The sequence below is a fragment of the Podarcis bocagei genome (genome assembly GCF_964188305.1).
Source record: "Podarcis bocagei genome assembly, chromosome: 14".
Lineage (NCBI taxonomy): Eukaryota > Metazoa > Chordata > Lepidosauria > Squamata > Lacertidae > Podarcis > Podarcis bocagei.
This window is the reverse complement of record NC_138139.1, coordinates 49,668,036-49,687,345: the sequence shown is the minus strand read 5'-3', so window position 1 is coordinate 49,687,345 and position 19,310 is coordinate 49,668,036. Positions and strand designations below refer to the sequence as shown.

Sequence of the window (19,310 nt, the reverse complement as noted above, 5' to 3'; positions counted from 1 at the left end):
AGTCTCATGCTCTTAGACTGAGCCATATTGTTTTCTATGCCTGCTAAAACATTTTTATTTAGGCAAGCCTACTGAGACATGTACTTTTATTTTGTGTTTGTGCGTGTGTGTGTACTGTTGATTTTTATCCATATTTTTATAATTTTTTGTTTGCTTTTGTATCATTATTTTTAAATGAATATTTTATACTATTATGTTAACCACTTAAGGTGTTTTTTTATTATTGTACTTTATTTCTGCATAAAAATATGTATATACTGCTATTCATAAAAAATATATGAGCAGCTTACAACAATTATGCATAAAACCATAGAATTAAATATATATATATATATAAAAGTTTAAATTAGACATCAGCTATTCGTACAAAAAAATTATGTATCGCTATTTAAAAATAAATAAATCAGCACATAAATGAAATCTGCCTCATGCTGTTTCTATGTCCATATTTGTCCTGGTAATGATTCCCTCTTGTATTCCCTGCCTTGCCATATAGTCCAATAACGAACGGAACTACCATATATTTTACGAGATGCTTGCTGGCCTCCCTGCTCAGCAGAAGCGGAAATTCGGCCTTCAAGAGGCAGAAACATACTATTACCTGAACCAGGTATGGTCCTCTCCTTGAAATGCCTATGGAACAGAAGGAGAAAAGTGCTGGATATTAGTCTTACAAATACCCAAACATTTCAATCAAGGAGGAATGGTGTTCTGTCCCAGGCGGTGGTCCCAATCAGACGAGGGTCTTGACCAGGGGCAGAGAGCCTTTTTCACCCCCAGGGTCTGCATTCCCTTGTGGGGAACAAATGCCTTCTTTTCATCGTATGTAGGGAGGCAACTGCGAGATCCCTGGCAAGGTGGACACTGAGGATTTTCACCGGTTGCTCGACGCCATGGAAATCCTGCACTTCACTGCCCACGATCAGGACAGCATCTTCCGCATGCTGTCTTCCATTCTACACTTGGGGAATGTCTACTTTGAAAAATACGAGGTTAGTTACTGGGATGAAAATGTAAGTCTAGTGTGCATTCTAAGGAAAGGCTAAAAAACACACCTATAAACCACTCCACTTCTTCTTCCAGAGTTGAGGAAGCAGGAAGCTTCGAGATGTAGTCTGGTTGGCTGTGTGGTGCCTTGATCTTTTCCTCCTGACTACGTGGTCCCTGACTGCCTGGATCATGTAGCCAGCAAGAACTTTTAATTGTATTGGTGCAAAGAGTGGGGAGGCAAGCAAGAGCAAACCAGTGTGAAAAATGTAAATTGGAGTGTGGGGAGGTCAACTCCCATTTTCACACATGAAAACTGGGCAAAGCTGACCCAGTGTGCGGCTGCTGTGAGAAAGGCAAATCCCATGCTGGGGTTAGCTAGGAAAGGAATTGAAAATAAAACTGCCAATATCATAATGCTGACTAAACAAATCAATGGGGCGGCTGCATTTGGAATACCATGTACCGTTCTGGTCGCCTCATCTCAAAAAGGGTATTGTAGATGTATATTTTCAGAACCCACCTGGTTTTTATGAACATAGATTGCTTCAAACTGCTTTGAATATTGTTTTAATGTTGTAACCTGCCCCGGGACCTTAGGGTGAAGGGCAGGTAATAAACAGACAAATATACATAGTAACTAACTAACTAACTAACTAACTAACTAACTAACTAACTAACAAATATTACAATTGGAGAAGGTTCAGAAAAAGACAACTAAAACAATCAGGCAAATGGAGTGACTCTATGAAGAAATGTTGCAGCATTTGGGACTTCCAAGTATAGCGAAAGAGGTGGCATAATACTTACAAATTTATAAAATGATGCTTGTCATGGGGAAAAGGAATAGAGACAAGTTTTTCTCCTTCTCTTGTTGGACGCAGTGCCAGATTGCCAAAGAGACAGAGTAGGCACCTGCCTATGGGCTCCAAACCTTTGGGGGGGGGGCCACGACAACAGATCAAAATAATATTGATTTGATTTTGAAACGGAGTTAAAAGTTCAAGCTTTCTTAGTTCAATGTTATCCCACTAGAACCTGGACACAAGGGCTCCCCCAAGATTTTGACTGCCTAGGGGCCTCAACAGGGTTTAATCCGGCACTGGTTGGACGGCCAATGATGCTGACTGCTGAAAAATATAGGACAAATAAATTAAACAAAGGACTTCTTATGCAATACAATGTTAAACTTTGGAACTCACTCCCACAGGAGGCAGTCGTGGTCACCAAATTAGATGGCTATAAAATAAGATTGGACAAATTAATGGAGGAGAGAGCTGTCAGTGGTTACTTGCCATGATGGCAAGAGGCAATAATGCTCCTGAATACCAGTTGCCACAAGAAGGGAATGTGCTGCTCTTGGGTCCTCCTTGTGGGTTTCCCACAGGCACCTGATTGGCTTCTGTGACAACCAGATGCTGGAGGAGATGCTGCCTTATCCAGCAGCCTGTTTTTGCTGTATGTTCTTGAATGTCAACCATAAATAAATATAAGGTCGCCCAGCCTCTTTACAAACATGCCTTGACTTGGTGCTTTGCAGACAGATTGCCAGGAGGTAGCTTCGGTGGTGAGCGCCCGGGAGATCCGCGTTGTGGCTGATCTGTTGAAAATCTCCCCCGAGGGCTTGCAGAAGTCCATCACCTTCAAAGTGACGGTAAAGGGGCAGGCAGCCCTGAGTGCGGAGGTGGGAGGATGGGCATTGAAGGGCAGGTGTCTGCTGCTCTGCTTCCGGGCCAAGAATAGTTAAAGGACCCTGGTAGGGACCCTACCAGAGAGGAATGGCAGATTAAGTTGATGTGTTATGCCGAATTGGCAAAAATGACCAGAAGAATCAGAAATCAGGAAGACCAAAATTTCAATAAGGAATGGGGAAAAATTATAATTTATCTTAAAAACCATCGTAAACAATTAAAACTGTTAGCAGGACTGGAATAACACTTGTAGTTTAATGGTGAATTTTGGAGATGTTGGAGATGTCAAATATTTGGATTATTATAAAAGATGCAGGAGGAAATGACTAACAATAGGACCCCCAAAGGGGACGAGAAAGTCCAGGAGATTCCTTGGAATCTTCTTTCTATGTTATATATTGGATATGTGATTGTAAAACTTTGATTTGAAAACCAACCAAAGAACAACAACAATAACAATTAAAGGGCTCAGGAGGCAGAGACCCTTTTATTCTTACCTGGAATTCTGAACTGTTTTTATTTGTAAAAAAGCAACAACCAAAAATCTGGAGTGTTGAATATTTTGTGCTGCTTCTATGCAATGCATCTATCTGTCACCTTTAATTATAGAATCATAGAATTTTAGAGTTGGAAGGGCCCCAAGTTTCATCTAGTCCAACGCCCTACAATGCAGGGCCTCCTGCTCAGAGCCGTTCCTGGCTTGTCTCGAACCACCAGCCTCTTGGTTAACAGCCAGATGCACTGACCCACAGGCGGGCTCTATTGTTTGTCTGTTAGTTTTTAATTATTATTATAATAAATTGTGCTCTTAATATTTTGTTGTAAGCTGCCCAGGGAATGTTTGTTTATTATGGGCTTCTATATAAACGTCACCATAAATTATAGTAATAATAGGCATGGTTACTCAGCAGGTTGCTCAGGGAGGGACAAGTGCTTCCCTTTCCTTAGTGATGAATTGCTTAGACCAAAGAGGGTTGCTATGCCCTATATGTTACATTGCAGGAAGGAGAATGTGGTCACATGACTTCTTGGTAAAAAGGCTCTGCCTAGAGGTATCTCATTGATTACTGCAGTCATCCTTGCCCCCCAGCCAGTTGACCTGGTGGGACAGTGGATGGACTCAAGAGCTTCCAGTTTGAGCCCAGCAGCACCTGTGGATTAGGACGGGGGCTAGATAGATAAAACTTTATTCACAGTAGCCAATGGCCATAGCAACAATAAAACATTACAGTATACGCAGAAAGGGAAATTTGATATAAGAGCACAATTTAAAGTCCTGAATCAGCAGTCAGTTAGTGGCCCTTATTCTGATCGCCCCTGCTATGAACCTAGCAACCTTTGCTGTTATCTGCTCATTTTGATCTGATAGAAGAAAGGACATTGTGGCAGTGGTTGAGCGCCCTGGGATGCTTAGTACGAGTGGGGTGATGATCTTGTTCCTCAGGTCTTTGTAGAGAGTGCAAGACAGGAGGACATGTGCCGCTCTTTCGGTGCTACCGTCTCCACAGGGGCAAAGACGTTTCTCAGGCAGGATCTTTTGGAATCGACCCTCAAGTACCGCAGATGGCAAAACATCCAGTCTTGCAAGTGTAAAAGCACGTCTGTATTTTGGGATAATAAGTTTGTGCAGATATGGGGCCAGAGAATCAAAATGGAAAGATGTTAAGACAGGGGAGATTCCATGAAGTGGTGGTGGTGGGGACATGATATTTTGTGTGACTGGTGCCAACCATCGGAGGGAGGCCATCTTTCTTCTTCCTTCGCTTTCTCAACAGGAAACCATGAGAGAAAAGATATACACACCCCTCACTGTCGACAGTGCCGTTGATGCCAGGTAAACAGAAGCCCCATCCATCTCCACAACCGTAATGGAGAGAGCCACGTGTAAATACTGCCACTCACCCTCAGCACCCCTGCTTGTGGCCTTGTCTTCTTCCATTTCTTTGCCCACAGCGCTTGTGCATGTGTTTTTTCCTTTCCTCTTTCCCTCAGAGATGCCATTGCCAAGATCCTCTACTCCTTGCTCTTCAACTGGCTTATCGACAGGATTAACAGGCTCACCTACCCCAGGCAAGAAACCCTGTCCATCGCCGTCTTGGATATCTATGGCTTTGAGGTGAGGGAAGAAGCGTTCAGCCAATTACAACCGGGGCCTTCCCCAGAAACTGCTATTTGGTGCCCAACACAAATGTCCCTTGACAAAGGACCTAAGATACAGGGGAGGAGAAGGCTGGAATAACACACACACACCCAGTGCCCCCAGAATAGTGCTTGTCATGTCGAGGTGGTTGGTGTTCTCTGGGACTAACTGGGTGGAAGCAGGGCCGAATTGAGGTTTGATGAGGCCCTAAGCTACTGAAGGTAATGGGGCCCTTTATACATCCAGCTGTCCTTTAACAACAACAAATTGTCACTGTTTTTTGTGTTGAATGTATGCTAGATGGTAATTTATGGACCTAACAGGTATCTAACGACATTTGCACATAACAAAATATGTGTTTTATCAAAGCGATTTATTTTTTATCTTATATTTTGGAGATGTACATCCAGGTTTTTTTCCTTTAAGTTTTTTGGGGAGTCCCCAAGAGAGTGGGGCCCTAAGCTATAGCTTGTTTAGCTTATACATAAATCTGGCACTGGGTGGAAGGCAGGGAGCCATAGTGAAAAACAGGCAGAGACAACTTATGTTCGTTTTGCCTCCATCCTCCTCCCTGATGGGTTCTTCATGGGGCAGCACTGAGACCAAGGAGGGGGAAGCCAGCAGGCAGAACCACCTGCTGGACTTTAAGAAAGACAGGAGGCAGGTATGGGCTGGCAGAGGACAGACAGAGACTAGTGGGGCCGTGCCCCGCTTGCCCCTGATGAACAAGCCTCCAGTGCTGCAATGGCTGCAGCTTCTGATATTCCCAGAGGCAGGCTCAGTTCGAGAATGGCAGGCTGGGCTATGGAGCTCTTCTCCTCTATACTGGGTAACCTCAAGTAGCCTTTTGCTCTGCATGTACACATTTTTTAAACTCGCGGTCTGAATTTTGAATAGGATCTGGGCTTCAACAGCTTTGAGCAGTTGTGCATCAATTACGCAAATGAGTATCTCCAATTCCTCTTCAACAAGATTGTCTTCAAGGAGGAGCAGGTGAGGCCAGAATCCACCATCACCACCATTCTTGGGTTTTTAGAGCATCACATTTTTTGATGGATCTGCTGCTATGTTGCACTGTGTGTGTGTGTGTGTGTTTAATGCTGATATGTTTTATTTTCCTGTTTGCTCTTTTTGTTATAGCTTGCTATTTTTGGTCATTTGTTTTTAAATGATGTGTGTCCCCTTGGAAAATTTGTCATAGGCAGGATGCAAATATCAGTAAATAAGTAAATGAAAGCAGCTGGAGCTGCAGGCGTCAGTTCATTTGGTGAGGGTGGAGGGGCAGCAGGTACAAATCTAACTAATAAATACATTCTGTATTCAGGAGGAATATATCCGGGAGCATCTTGAGTGGAGAGAAATACCTTTCAATGACAACCAGCCTTGCATTGACCTCATTGCCCAAAGGCCTTATGGGATTTTAAGGATCCTGGATGACCAGAGCAGTTTCCCTCAGGTACCACTTGGTGCTGCATAGAATCCATGCATAATTTTTTTTTTTTAAGTCCGTTCTAGTCGCAGGATGACAACTAACTGCTTTTGCTCAGAAGCACCTTCCCCATGTATTCATTTATGGAGGCAAGGGAAGCAATTATCCCCCTTTGAGGGGGTGGCACTCTTTCTATGCTCAAAGACCCTTGGAATGAGAGGACCAGAGTTTCTGGAAGCAAGCGTTGGCCAATGTTTCATGTCTTCATAAATACTGTGGTTGGATCATTCAACAACTCTCAGTGCAAAGGCACAGCGTAACGGCCTGTCTTTAAAAGCGTCTGTCCCTTGCATCTCTGTTTGAGTCACCATTCTGGGCTCAAGCAGCTGAGGGACTTGTGCAGAACCATGGTGAATGGCTCTAGAAGGTGGCCGGTTCTTCCTCTTTCACACTCAAAAAGTGTGCCTCGTCTGTCTCAGTGGTAGACGCCACTGGCCTAAAATGGCCTAAAGTGAACTTGAATCCAGAACGTCCCCCCGACACTGGGTGGACGACATGGGGCACTGCTAGTCTGACCCAGTTATTCCTCCGCCTTGCCAGGCCACGGATCACACATTTCTCCAGAAGTGTCATTACCACCACGGCGCCAACCCGCTTTACTCCAAACCAAAGATGCCGCTACCCGAATTCTCCATCAAGCACTATGCTGGCAAAGTCACCTACCAGGTGAGACGCCGGGTGGTTGGGAAGGAGCAACACAAAGAGGAAGAACAGGGTACATTCTGCACACATAAGGTGCTTGGTGCCCGGGTCCCCCAGCCTCCAGCCCCTCCTGTGCCACCGTCACCCTGTTTCCACTGCAAGACTGGCAGACTGTGCTCTGTGCCTTCACAGCACCATCTGGGCTGCAGCTCCAGCATGGCCTAGGCATTGCATCAGCTGGCCCTGCCAAGATCAGAGTGGCACTGAGGAGCAGTTATTATCAGGGCAGCAGTTTCAGCCCCGCGTAGCACAGAAAGTAAGGGCGCCTGGGCCAGACCTCCCTGCTTTGAATGGAGAAGTGCTGCACACATAGACTATATTTTGGCTCAGAAAATATAATGCATTTCTTAACCCCACTGCAGGTACACAAGTTCTTGGATAAAAACTACGATCAGGTTCGCCTGGACGTCCTGGAGCTTTTTGTCAACAGCAAAATCAAAGTAGGTGTTTTGGGGTGGTCTCAGGTCGGCTGGCTCCAGTGCATCTGATGGCTTCTGTGTTTGGAAGAGTAGTGCGAAGCAGTGTGGTGTGGCTGTTGTTAGTAGCGTCACCCAAATAATACAGACGGAGTCCAGAGAGAAAAGAGGCTGATCAAACTTAACTGGGTTAATTGAACTAACAAAACAACAACCACATAATATGAAGAGAAATAAACATAGAGGTAATGTCTTTCTTAATTCAGGCCTTGTTCATAGCGGGAAGACATACAACAACACAAACAGGAAGGAAAAAGCTCCCTCAGAACTGCACAGCCAATGAGAGCATGAGTTACCTCAGCAAGCATCATGCCACACTGCCTGGTTGCTAAGCAACACCTCCACCTATTCCCCCCCCCCCCGCTGCTCATTGACTTTAACACTAATTGAATTAACCCTTAAGTTACACACGGAATTATCTCCACTGTTGCACTTCCAACAGTGGTGGGAAGCATAGGAATGGGGACTTGCAGATATGGGTTGTCTAAATGGGTGACAATTAAAGGTCATTCCTGGCTTCACGGATTGACCTTGGAGCAGTCACTATCTCTCTGCATAACCTACTCTGCAGGGCTGGTGTACATCCGGGTGATTGAACATTTTTTGTCCTGAGGGACATATTGGCCGATCCATTCAGGGACCCCACACCAGGGGTAGGTATGGCCAAAATTGGCAGTGGCCAACTCCCTCACACATACTTGCACTCATGCACACACAAACCCACACACCTAGATCTCTCTGCTCAGCTGATCTGTGTATATTAGCTTAAGGAAAGTTACTGCCATCTCCGTGTTCATCAAATTATGAATCTGATGACCAGGGAGGGGCAGATTTGCATGCCCATCAAGGTACAGTGCTGGATGGAGAGGTTTAAATGTCTCTGCGCTCCCCAGGGGTTGCTTCTGTTTTTATTTATTTATATTTTTGACCCAGCTGCAAAAATAGATGAGGTATTGGGTAGGGGAGAAATATCAGACCTCTCAACCACTCCTGGTCTACACTATTCTCACCTAGGGATGGGGAAGGAATCCGTCCAGTACAGCACTGATTCTAATGCTAACCTGTTTAATTAATACTTTCCAGACGACTATGAGGATCAGAGCATAGCTTATCCTTTGAAAGTCACACTTCTCCTAACCTTGCAGTGCAGTTTTCCAGCCCCAAAAACGTGTGCATGCAGGGAAATAAATGCCTAGAAATACTGCACTGTACTACTTTATTGCAGTGTACTGAGGAAAATTGCTTGCCAATTGCATCTGCTAGACCGAATGGTGTATAAACACAGGTGTATCAGGAGAAATGCAAAGAAAATGAGTGTCAATGTTCATGCAAACTATTTTTTTTTAAAATCACAATCTGATCTTGAAATGGGGCAAACTGTAATTTAAGATGGGGTGGGGGGAAGAAACTAAGACGGACAGATCCATCCATCCTTATAATCTATCCCTGTTCTCATTTCATCCTCACGACAGCCATGCGAGGTAGGTTAGGCTGGCAGAGAGTGGCTTGCCCAAGATCCCCCAGCAAACGTCCTCCGTGCAGGGAGAGCTGGATGAACACGGAATGAGTTGTGAATGTCCCACCGGCTCCCAAAATGTCCCCTACAAAATGTCTCCTCTGCTCTTGCCCCAGATGGTGGCCAACCTCTTCTACAGCCATGCCCAGCTGATAGCTCAGCAGAAGACCATGATGGGGAGAAGCAGCACCAGCAGGCGGAAATTTAAGTCCCACACGGTGGCAGCGAAATTCCAGCAGTCGCTTTCGGACCTCGTGGATAAAATGGAGAGGTGAGTGAGGAAGGCATAGGGCAAGCACTTGTGTGAATAGCTTTTCAAATTGCTGGCATGGAAGGCCCATGAACCGGATCAGGACCCTGGCAGGCTGGCAGGCAAGGGAGTCCAAAACCCTCTGTTCCGGGTTCTCTTCCAGCCCTGCCTGGAGATGTCAGGGGTTCGAACCTGGCACCTCTTCTTGCAAAACAAAGTCCTTGAGCTATGGTCCCTCCTCAAAGACATAGGAACGTCAGAAGCTTAGCAATGTCTTCACTGACACACAGTGGCTGTCCAGGATTTCTGTTAAGTTGTGGGCGAACATAGCCGACGACACAGCGATTTCTCCAGAGCAGCTCTTTATTTGTAAGCTGGAACAGAACTGAACAGCAAACAGCTCAGCCGGCCTGCTTTTATAGGCAGCCAGCTGTCAACATTGTAGCAACAACAACCCAGGGTTTCCCGCCTAAAATAACTGACGTGGACCTGAGTGAAAACTATCTACAGTATCCCCCTGCTGGCCCAGGGTGAGAACTTCAGTACATAACAATTTCAGATGGTGTTTTCTCCCAGTCCTGCCTGGAAGTGCCAGGGATTGAACTTGTGTTGAGCTAAGATCCTTCCCCTGAAAATGAAGTAAGATTCTAGTCCTCAGTGTTACAGATCTTGTAAAGGGATGGAACTGCCTCCTGTCAAAGCAGAACATTGGTACAGCTAGTCCAGTATGGTCCATACGGTCTGGCAGCAGCTCTCTGTGGTTTCATACAGGAGACATTCTCATTTCTAGCTGGAGATGCTGAGGATTTAACCTGCATGCAAAGCTGGCGCTCTCCCACTAAGCTGCAGCCCTTCGCTAGAGGTGGCAAGGAATAGATTTAGGTCCTTTGCACATTTGTTGCTTCCCGTAGAGTGAAGCAGCGGTGATTTTGATACTGTATGCGGGTGGTTTTTAAATTGACCCATGACCTGGATCGGGACCATGGCAAGTTGTGGGGGAGCAAGGGGGTCCTGAACCTGCTGTTTGCATGAGCAGGATATTTCCCATTCGTGCCAGTGGGAGCTTCTTCCTTCATGCAAATAGCTGGCATTTCCATTTATGCCAGTGGAGGCTTCTTCCTTCATGCCAATAGCAGCCAATTCCATTCAATATGCACCACTTTCAGGATGAAGAAATGTTATAGTCCCATCGTATGTGTGTTTTCTTTTCTTCTTCTGCAGATGTAACCCTTTCTTCGTCCGCTGCATCAAACCCAACAATAAGAAGGTATGGACTTGCTATGTCCTAAGGGGAAAGGGACATAGGAAGTGGCCTTTTTGCAGAGTCAGGCTGCTGGTACATATAGCTCAATGTTGCTGTCACTGACTGGCAGCAGCTCTGCAGGGTTTCAGGCAGAAGTCTTTCTTAGCCCTTCCTGGAACTGCCAGGGGTTGAACTTGAGACCTTTTGCATGCAAAAGCAGGTGCTCTACCACTGAACTATGGCCCTCCCTCAAGAGCGTTTTCATAGAATGGTAGGGTCATCTGGTGCAATCCCCTGCAGTGCAGGAAATTTTGATCATGACATTTAATGGCTTCACTATCACCCCACCCACTTGCAGTGCTAACACAGCTGCAGCCAAGCCTCTCCCTCCTTGCAGCTTCTCCTGCAGAACCGCAGCTTCTACAATGCTGCCTTATGGTCTCTAAACTATTTCTCCTTCTACTGCCCTTCCATAACCCCCCTTCCAATTGTCTCCTCAATAGTATTTTGGCACCTGCTGAGTCATCCAGAAATTGATGGATGCCGAGTCATCCATCACAGGTAAAGGAAGGCCTGTCACTAAACAGTGCTTCTTCTGGGCTGATCACCCAGTGGTCTTGAGTCGTCCAGAGAGCTCCTCTCTCACACTTGTCAGGCTCGTTTCTCCTATCACGATATGAATCCTGAACCAGTCAGCTCATTTACTATCCTATCCAATGCTCTCCTTCGCTCTTCCTCAACCAGAAGCCAGGACTTTTTGAGCCTGACGTAGTCAGCAGCCAGCTGCGGTACTCGGGAATTCTGGAGACCATCCGCATCCGCAAAGAGGGCTTTCCCGTTCGCATCCCCTTCCAAACGTTCATTGAAAGGTATGGTCAACAAGGGCTCTGACCCAAGAAGGCAAGGAAGGGGAAGAGCAATTGCAGGCTCTGACAGGCAGGCTTGGCTGCAGTATCCTTGCTAATTTTGCCCAGGGGGCCTTTGGTGGGGAAGGACTTTGTCAAAAGCTTTATTTAGTGTCCCAGGTATACAGTGTCTACCAGGGCTCCCCTAACCACATGCTTATTAGCAGAGCCAGCCCAAAACGTTTTGCTGCTGTGCTCGCCCCTGTTCCAGAAGCTGACCAGGGTGGCAATTGACTTTTTGTTCAGTTGTGGCACTACGTTAGTATCCTTTGCTGGGTGAGAAGGAAAAATAAAACCGTACAGTGGTACCTTGGATTAAGTACTTAATTCGTTCTGGAGGTCCGTACTTAACCTGAAACTGTTCTTAACCTGAAGCACCACTTTAGCTAATGGGGCCTCCTGCTGCTGCCGTGCTGCCGGAGCACGATTTCTGTTCTCATCCTGAAGCAAAGTTCTTAACCTGAAGCACTATTTCTGGGTTAGCAGAGTCTGTAACCTGAAGCGTATGTAACCTGAAGCGTATGTAACCCAAGGTGCCACTGTATATAGAAAGAATTTTTGGACTTTGACTCCCATAAGCCCCAGCCAGCATAGCCAGTGATGAGGGATGATGGGAGTTATAGTCCAGCAACAGTTGGAGGGCACCTAATCACACCCTCAGCCTGTCTCTTTAGGTACCGCTGCCTTGTTGATATCAAACAAGGCATGATCCCTGATGCGTGGAACAGTGCGGTAGTGCTGAAGAAGCTATGCGCAGTCACCCCCGATATGTACTGCATTGGAGCCACCAAGGTACAGCCGCCATTTTCCTTGATAATCATGGTTGTAAGTAACTGTTGGGCAGCTTGGAGCATGGAAATTCCCACCCCTGGATTTTCTGTCATGGAGTGGGGTCTCTCCACCTCTCAGCTGACCAAGGTGAATGGACAGTTCACCTGCCTGCGTCTGAGGGAGAGGGGAGGCAGCAAGGCCACATCCATTGGCCAGGCTGGGAGAGCTAACTGCCACAGAGCTCCTCCTCTCTCAGAAGTGTCTCCATCTGTAACCATTCCACCTGGTTGCATCTGAGGGAGAAATGAGACTCCTAAGCCCCCTCCACCAGCAAGGCTTGGAGGAAGGGGGTGCGGTGGGTGCAGTCCACCCTGGGTGTCACCCCTGAGGGGGGGTGACATCGCCACCCCCCTGGGATGCTTGCCCCTGCCCCCGTGGGCAGCTTGCCCCACCCCTGGGTGCTAGCTATGCCTCTGGGCTTGGACCAACTCCCATTCGGCCAAAGAACTGCCTCTCCCATCAGATGTCAGAGAGATAAACGATTATGCAACCTCCCGTAGACATCTGAAGACAGCCCTGGGTAGGGAAGCTTTTAATGCTTGCTGTATCTTGTGTTTTCTTATATTCTGTTGCGAGCCGCTCAGGGTGGCTGGGGCTACCCAGTCAGAGGGGCAAGGTACGAGTAATAAATGATTATGGTTATTCCGCTTGGCCATTACCACCGACTTCATCACAAAACAGTATGAGAAAGCCTGTGGTATTCTCATGGGGTCTACCTGAATGGATTTGTTTTCTTCCTCTTTGCCGTTCCTGTTTATTACTTTCACATTATGTCTCTTAGATTGCAATGTGTTATTGTAAAACAGAAACTACCCCCCAGCATAGGAGCCAACTCCTTGGGGCCAAGGGGTCTTCAGCCCCCAAAATAAAATATTTGAGGAGGATGCCCCCCAATTGATGGGCATTGCCAGTCAAATGGTGTGCGTGCACTGCATCATGTGATCAATTATACAGGGCAGGGCTTACTTCGGCCCCCCAATATTTTATTGAAGTTGGTCCTCCTGCCCCTCAAGTGCTTTGACGGGAAAGCTGTTGTATAAATGTCATGAATAACTGAATGCCAAGGAAAGTTGGGTGTGGGTAGCAGCCACCCAGAGCCACCGCCGTGGATTGGTTAAGAGCACTGGACTAGGACCTAGGAGAGACCAGGGTTCAAATCCACACTTCAGCCGTGAAGCTCACTGGGTTACCTTGGAAGCTAGTTGCTGCTTCTCGGCCTAACCCACTTCTCAGGGTTGTTGTGAGAAAGAATCAGGAGAAGGGAGGACTGTGTATGCCACCCTTGATCGCCTTGGAGGAAAGGTGGGAGAGAAGTGCAATTAATTAATTAATGAGTTATTCTGATGCTCCCCTCCCCCTCCTCACCCCAGCTCTTCATGAAGGAGAATGTCTACCAGCACTTGGAAGGGAAGCGAGAACGGATTGTCCACATGGCAGCTCTAACGCTGCAGCGGTACACGCGTGGCTTCTTGATCAAGAAACGCTTCTTCGCCCTCCGCCACAAGATCATCCTTTTCCAGGCGCGGGCCCGAGGCTATCTTGTCAGGTGCACAGCTGCAACATGCTCTCCGCGCTAGAGATAGAGGAGGACAGGCATCTGTGTGCGCTTGGGGAGGGTGTGTGAGAACATGGGCCAGCACCAGCCATCGCCATTGTGGTTATGTCTGACATGACGCACGTGGCGTAACGTCACATCTTCATACATCATCCCCACCCCTGATTTGCACAATGGATTGTTGGGGCAGAGGAATAGGCAGCGTAATGACGTCACATCTTACATTGCGCAACACGAGGCTAGGGACAGGGAGCCACTGGCCAGTGGGTCAGCCTTGGCCCATCACGGGGTTCGACCACAAAGCCTTTTTAAAAACCACATCCACCTGCCAATCAGGTGACATCAGTGACCTGTGGGAGGTTGGCGTTCAATTCTGCATTGGTCCAACCAGCATTTGGCCCAATCTACTCTGCAGGATTTAGCCCCTGCTCACCAGCTGATGATCAGAGGTTGAATCCTGCTAAGTTCCCTGCAGAGAGTAGGACTCTGTTCATCAGGCAGCAATTCTGCTGGGTGCTACTTCAAAGGGGAGCGTGGGGCTGTTTGAAAGCCCCTTTGCAAACAGCCCTTCACTCCTCTTTAAAGTCCCAGCAGGCTGCAAAGCACAGCACCACCTGATGTCATCTTGACAACAGGTGATTGACAGACTGACAGGTGAAGAACACTAGGTGTGTCTCAGCATCTGAATTTTGATTTGCCTGTTCCCTCTGCATGTTAAACGTGTGCCATTTGTGTCTGGTCTGTTTGTCCGTTATCGTCTTTTATTTTGGTTTTTTGCCTTGGGTAGGAGAAAGTGTTGTTGAGGCTGGGTGTGATCTTTCCCACCTCCGTACCGGGGGGTTTCCCGTCCTGCAGGCAAAGGTACCGGAGGCTGCGTCGAACCCTCATCAAGGTCAGGTGCCTGGTACGCATCTATGTGAATCGAAGGAGATACCTTAAGGTGAGTCCCGTCTTGTCTGGGCACTGGTAGAGAATGTGTGGGAGCCTGGAGGGTGGCAAGGGAAGGGGATTTCGTAGCAGGCAAAATGAGATGAACGGGACACCTGCCAGCAGGACTTGAGTGCAACTGCATTCTCTCTTCCTGCCGTTAAATAGGGAATCTGGGCTGAGTTGAATGTGCATCTTCACCTGTGTGCTCCATCCAATTTTAAACATTGCATTTTGTGTCTAAGCATCACGTAATGCACATCCTCCTCACCCCACCTCCAGTTGTTCAGAGGTTTGCATAGTAAGGGCAGCAGGTTGGCTTGATTGTTTGAAGCAGTTTAGACTCACAAAGATGCCCCGCTATCCCCGAATGAATAGATCCAAACCTGTGTTACCTGTCTGGCAGGAGACTCTGAAAGCCTGCTGTATCCCTGCCCCACCCTTAATTGATGAGACGCAGGTATATTGTGCTTTTTATAAACTTACAATTTTTCATTGTTGGGTTTTCCAATGAAGTCCACAGCCTCCCACTGTTGAACAGTTCTTACTGTCAGAAATTTCTTCCAGATGTTTGGCTGGAATGCACCTTGTTCGCTTTTCTGAGTAGGAGAACGACATTGCAAAATTCAGAGAAGTGCAAATTTCGAAGGATTGCTGGGCTTTGGTTCACGTCTTGTTTCGGGAATCATTTCCCCTCAACCTTAGTCAGAGCAACGAGAGAGGTGTTAGGAAGAAGTGAAAAAGTGAAAACGAAAGGAAGCCGTATTGACCCCCAAGAAAAACGCCACATTCCATATTAGCACGATGCCTTTATTAGTTCGCACCGTTTTGAGACCTCTTGGCTGGCCCTTGAGGATACCTGTCCTGATGTGGGTAGAAGCAAAGAGGTTGAAGGGAGATGGTGGAGGACCAGATAAGAGAAGCATGCAGTAGTTGAGGGGGATCTCCTCTGTATTACTAGCTGATGGTCTCTCACATTTTCATCTGGGTTTCAGCACTTGCATGAGGTGCACTGGAGGCTGGACCATTAGGGTGAATGGGGCCCAGTCTGCCTTATCACTTACAACCAATTGTGGGGGGAGCTGCCTGCCACTGGCACTGGTTCCACCTATTGTTGGTCTCCCTGCCTTCATCCATACCAGTTCTAATGGGCACCGGCCACCATGGATGGGGAACTGAGCCTTGCCTAGGGATGGGGAAGAGATTAGATTCAGTTTGCACTTACAAAATTTGCCCTTTCCAAAACAATCTATGAACTGCGACACAGCCATCTTTCAAAATGTGCCGTGCAGTTCTCCAGCCAAATAACATGTACAAAAATGCACATGCTTCTGTAAAGCATGCCTAAAAATGTGTATGTTAGTGAAAGCAACATGCAAATATGCCTTTTCGTTAGGTGGATTTGTTTTGCAAAAAATGTGCTTATTGGGTAAAATTGCATGCAGAAATGTCTACATTAGGAGAATCAGAATAAGAAGAATCTTCATTGGCATCAGCCGTCAGCCATAGCAATAAAATAATATAAAATGTACCAAAGATAGAGGTAAATACTTAACTATACAAAATACATTCTAGAGGTTTGCATCAATGATCAGATAGATCTTATTCTAATTGCCCCTGTGCAAAATGTGGCAGTTTTTGCTGTCACCTGGTTATCTTGTTCTGCTAGGAGAAAGGACACAGTAGCAATGGTTGAGCGACCTGGTATGGTAGAGGGGCAATAAACTAAAATCTTTTATAATGAGTGCAAGCTAAAAGCACACAAGCTACTGATTCAGTACTGCCATCTCCGCATCGACATAAGCGTTTTTCCAGTGGGATTTGTTGAAATTGGAGAAATCTGTGCTAAAATGCTGGTGGGTTCCCATGAAGTCTTAAAAGCAGCAGCAACTATTTTTTTGCAAAGTGATGTGGAAATGTGGAGAACTGATCTTAAGACTGGAAAAATGGAAAACCCAAACCGGTGCATTCGCCCATCCCTAGCTTTACAGAGGGGATCCTGAGTGTCAGTTTCATGCGAAGGGTTAACGTGTGACTCAGCCGTATCCATAAGCAAACAACGGTAACTGGAGCAGCTGCCCGGCAGACAGGGTTATAGCTGGCACATGCCCCAGCGCTCAGGCACAGAGGCAGCAGCCCAACGGACACCATGAAGAGCGTCCGCTTCCAGGTGGATGGGGACGAAGAAGCAGCGAGTCATGGCAGGGTAAGGTTTCCCAGGTGGAGTGATGCAGGGGTTAGGAGCAGAGGCATGAAAGGCCACTTGTGGCATGGCAGCTGCCTGCAGACGTTTTTAAACGCAGGCGACTAGCCTTACCTTCGGCGCAGAGGGTCGACACACCTTTGGCAGCAGCGTGATAAATACTCATTTGTAGCAAGAAAGCCTGCTATGAATCTCTTGGCACTTTGACAACTGCATGGAAGGGCCGTGGCTGAGTGGAAGAGAAGAAGAAGAAGAAGAAGAAGAAGAAGAAGAAGAAGAAGAAGAAGAAGAAGAAGAAGAGTTTAGATTTGATATCCCGCCTTTCACTCCCTTTAAGGAGTCTCAAAGCGGCTATCAATCTCCTTTCCCTTCCTCCCCCACAACAAACACTCTGTGAGGTGAGTGAGGCTGAGAGACTTCAGAGAAGTGTGACTGGCCCAAGGTCACCCAGCAGCTGCACGTGGAGGAGCGGGGAAGCGAACCCGGTTCTCCAGATTATGAGACTACCGCTCTTAACCACTACACCACACTGGCTCTCTCTGCGTGGTAGAAACACCTGCTTTGCATGCCGGTTCAGGTTCAGTCCCCAACAGCACAGAGTCTGCTGTGCGTGATGCTCGAGGTCCAATCCCCAGCATCTCTATGTTCTCCCTCTACTGTCGGAGTCAGTACGCCTCTAAATGCCAGTTTGCTGGAGAGCATTGCTGTGCTCAGATCCTGCTTGTGGGCTTCTCAGGGGCCTCTGGTGGGCCATGATGGGAGCAGAGGAATGGAATAGATGGGCCTTTGGCCTGATCTAGCAAGGACTCTTTCATTCTTACTGAATTGCTATGGCTTCCACTCATGGGCTTTCAAAATGAAGGGAGGCAAAAGAGTCTGAATCAAGTGGTGGACATGCAAATAGTCACCAGTCAAAATCGTTATGAGATTGTGGGTTTTGCGCCCAGGCTCCAAAATGCCTTGCACTTTCCCAGGAGAGGGTTGGATTTGGGCTAAGTGCTTCACTGACCATGGAAATGCACTCTGCTTTCAGAGAAAGGAAGAGGAGCGCCGGAGAGCTGAGGAGGAGAGGAAAAAAAATGAACAGGTAACATGGTGGGCACTGTCCTCATGCCAGGCATGGATTGGAGTAGTTCCTCGGCTGAAGTAGATTCTGAACACACACAAACACACACAAGAATGTGTGTGCTTGGCACTTTGAGAGAAAAAATGAATTCTCCATGCAAATATAGTAACTTTGCATAATACAATGATTGCTGTTCCGTCCGGCCCCAGGAAGAAACAAGAAAGTATACAGAGCTCTGCAGCTCTGCCCATTCTGACCTCAGGTTAAGGTCCTATTCAGACACGCTCTGTTTTCCAATGTTTTATCAGGCGTTGTTGCTTATATGCTTTGAAGGAGAGAGAGAGAGAGAGAGAGTGTGTGTGTGTGTGTGTTAGTATCCATGAGGTCTAGAAACATCTCTTTCTCTCTTTGACATGGAAGCTGAAATTCTCAGGCAGCTGGATCCTCTGCCAATTTCTCTTCTTTTCTCTTTGCTTCTGTGGAAATGCAGAGCAGCAGCACAGCGCAGTTCATGGCAGAAGTTTCCTTGAAGCCAAATTCCTTCCTGCCTATCAGGAAAGCAGATACTTTGGAAACTTCCTCCTTTCCTTTCCTTTCCTTTCCTTTCCTTTCCTTTCCTTTCCTTTCCTTTCCTTTCCTTTCCTTTCCTTTCCTTTCCTTCCCCTTCCCCTTCCCCTTCCCCTTCCCCTTCCCTTTTCCTTTCCCCTTTCCCCTTTTCCCTTTTCCCTTTCCCCTTTTCCCTTTCCCTTTTTCCCCTTCCCCCTTCCCCCTTCCCCCTTCCCTTTCCCTTTCCCTTTCCCTTTCCCTTTCCCTTTCCCTTTCCTTTTCCTTTTCCCTTTCCCTTTCCCTTTCCCTTTCCCTTTCCCTTTCCCTTTCCCTTTCCCTTTCCCTTTCCCTTTCCCTTTCCTTTCCTTTCCTTTCCATGTCAGACCTAGCGACTAGTACAGGGGTCCCCAGACTAAGGTCTGCGGGCCAGATAAGGCCCGAGGGACTCATTTATCCGGCCCACAGCAACCCCCGCCACCTGCTGCTGCCGTCCGCTCTTACCGGTGCTGCACTGCACGGCTGCCCACTTCTGGGTCAGAGGAGCACTGGAAATAGCTTGTGCACATGTGCAAGCATTATTTGCGCATGCGCAAGCGTTATTTCCTGTGCACATCCGGGTCGGAGGAGGCCCGTGCACATGTACACAAGCTATTTCCGGTGCTCCTCCGACCTGGAAGTGCCCTGGAAATAGCGTGTGCACACGCGCTCCCCCACCCTCCGGCCCGCTGTGCGATCGGTGCTGGAGACACTGGCCCGAGGCGCAGTAAGTTTGCTGACCCTGAA

At 47.3% G+C, this 19,310-nt stretch overlaps 1 protein-coding gene across 4 annotated transcripts in view; it reads left to right on the top strand.

Annotated features, from left to right (window-relative positions):
• Positions 1-19,310, top strand: part of MYO15A (myosin XVA) — a 94,718-nt gene that overhangs the window by 12,237 nt on the left and 63,171 nt on the right. For all 4 annotated transcript variants that reach the window (XM_081169325.1, XM_081169324.1, XM_081169326.1 and 1 more), the window contains exons 9-24: positions 497-610; positions 831-992; positions 2,528-2,641; positions 4,454-4,512; positions 4,671-4,794; positions 5,716-5,811; positions 6,143-6,274; positions 6,848-6,973; positions 7,372-7,449; positions 9,118-9,272; positions 10,473-10,518; positions 11,239-11,363; positions 12,074-12,191; positions 13,601-13,776; positions 14,641-14,725; positions 17,949-18,002. In XM_081169325.1, the coding sequence (XP_081025451.1) occupies positions 497-610; positions 831-992; positions 2,528-2,641; positions 4,454-4,512; positions 4,671-4,794; positions 5,716-5,811; positions 6,143-6,274; positions 6,848-6,973; positions 7,372-7,449; positions 9,118-9,272; positions 10,473-10,518; positions 11,239-11,363; positions 12,074-12,191; positions 13,601-13,776; positions 14,641-14,725; positions 17,949-18,002 (1,764 nt within the window). The remainder of the gene's footprint in view (positions 1-496; positions 611-830; positions 993-2,527; positions 2,642-4,453; positions 4,513-4,670; positions 4,795-5,715; positions 5,812-6,142; positions 6,275-6,847; positions 6,974-7,371; positions 7,450-9,117; positions 9,273-10,472; positions 10,519-11,238; positions 11,364-12,073; positions 12,192-13,600; positions 13,777-14,640; positions 14,726-17,948; positions 18,003-19,310) is intronic.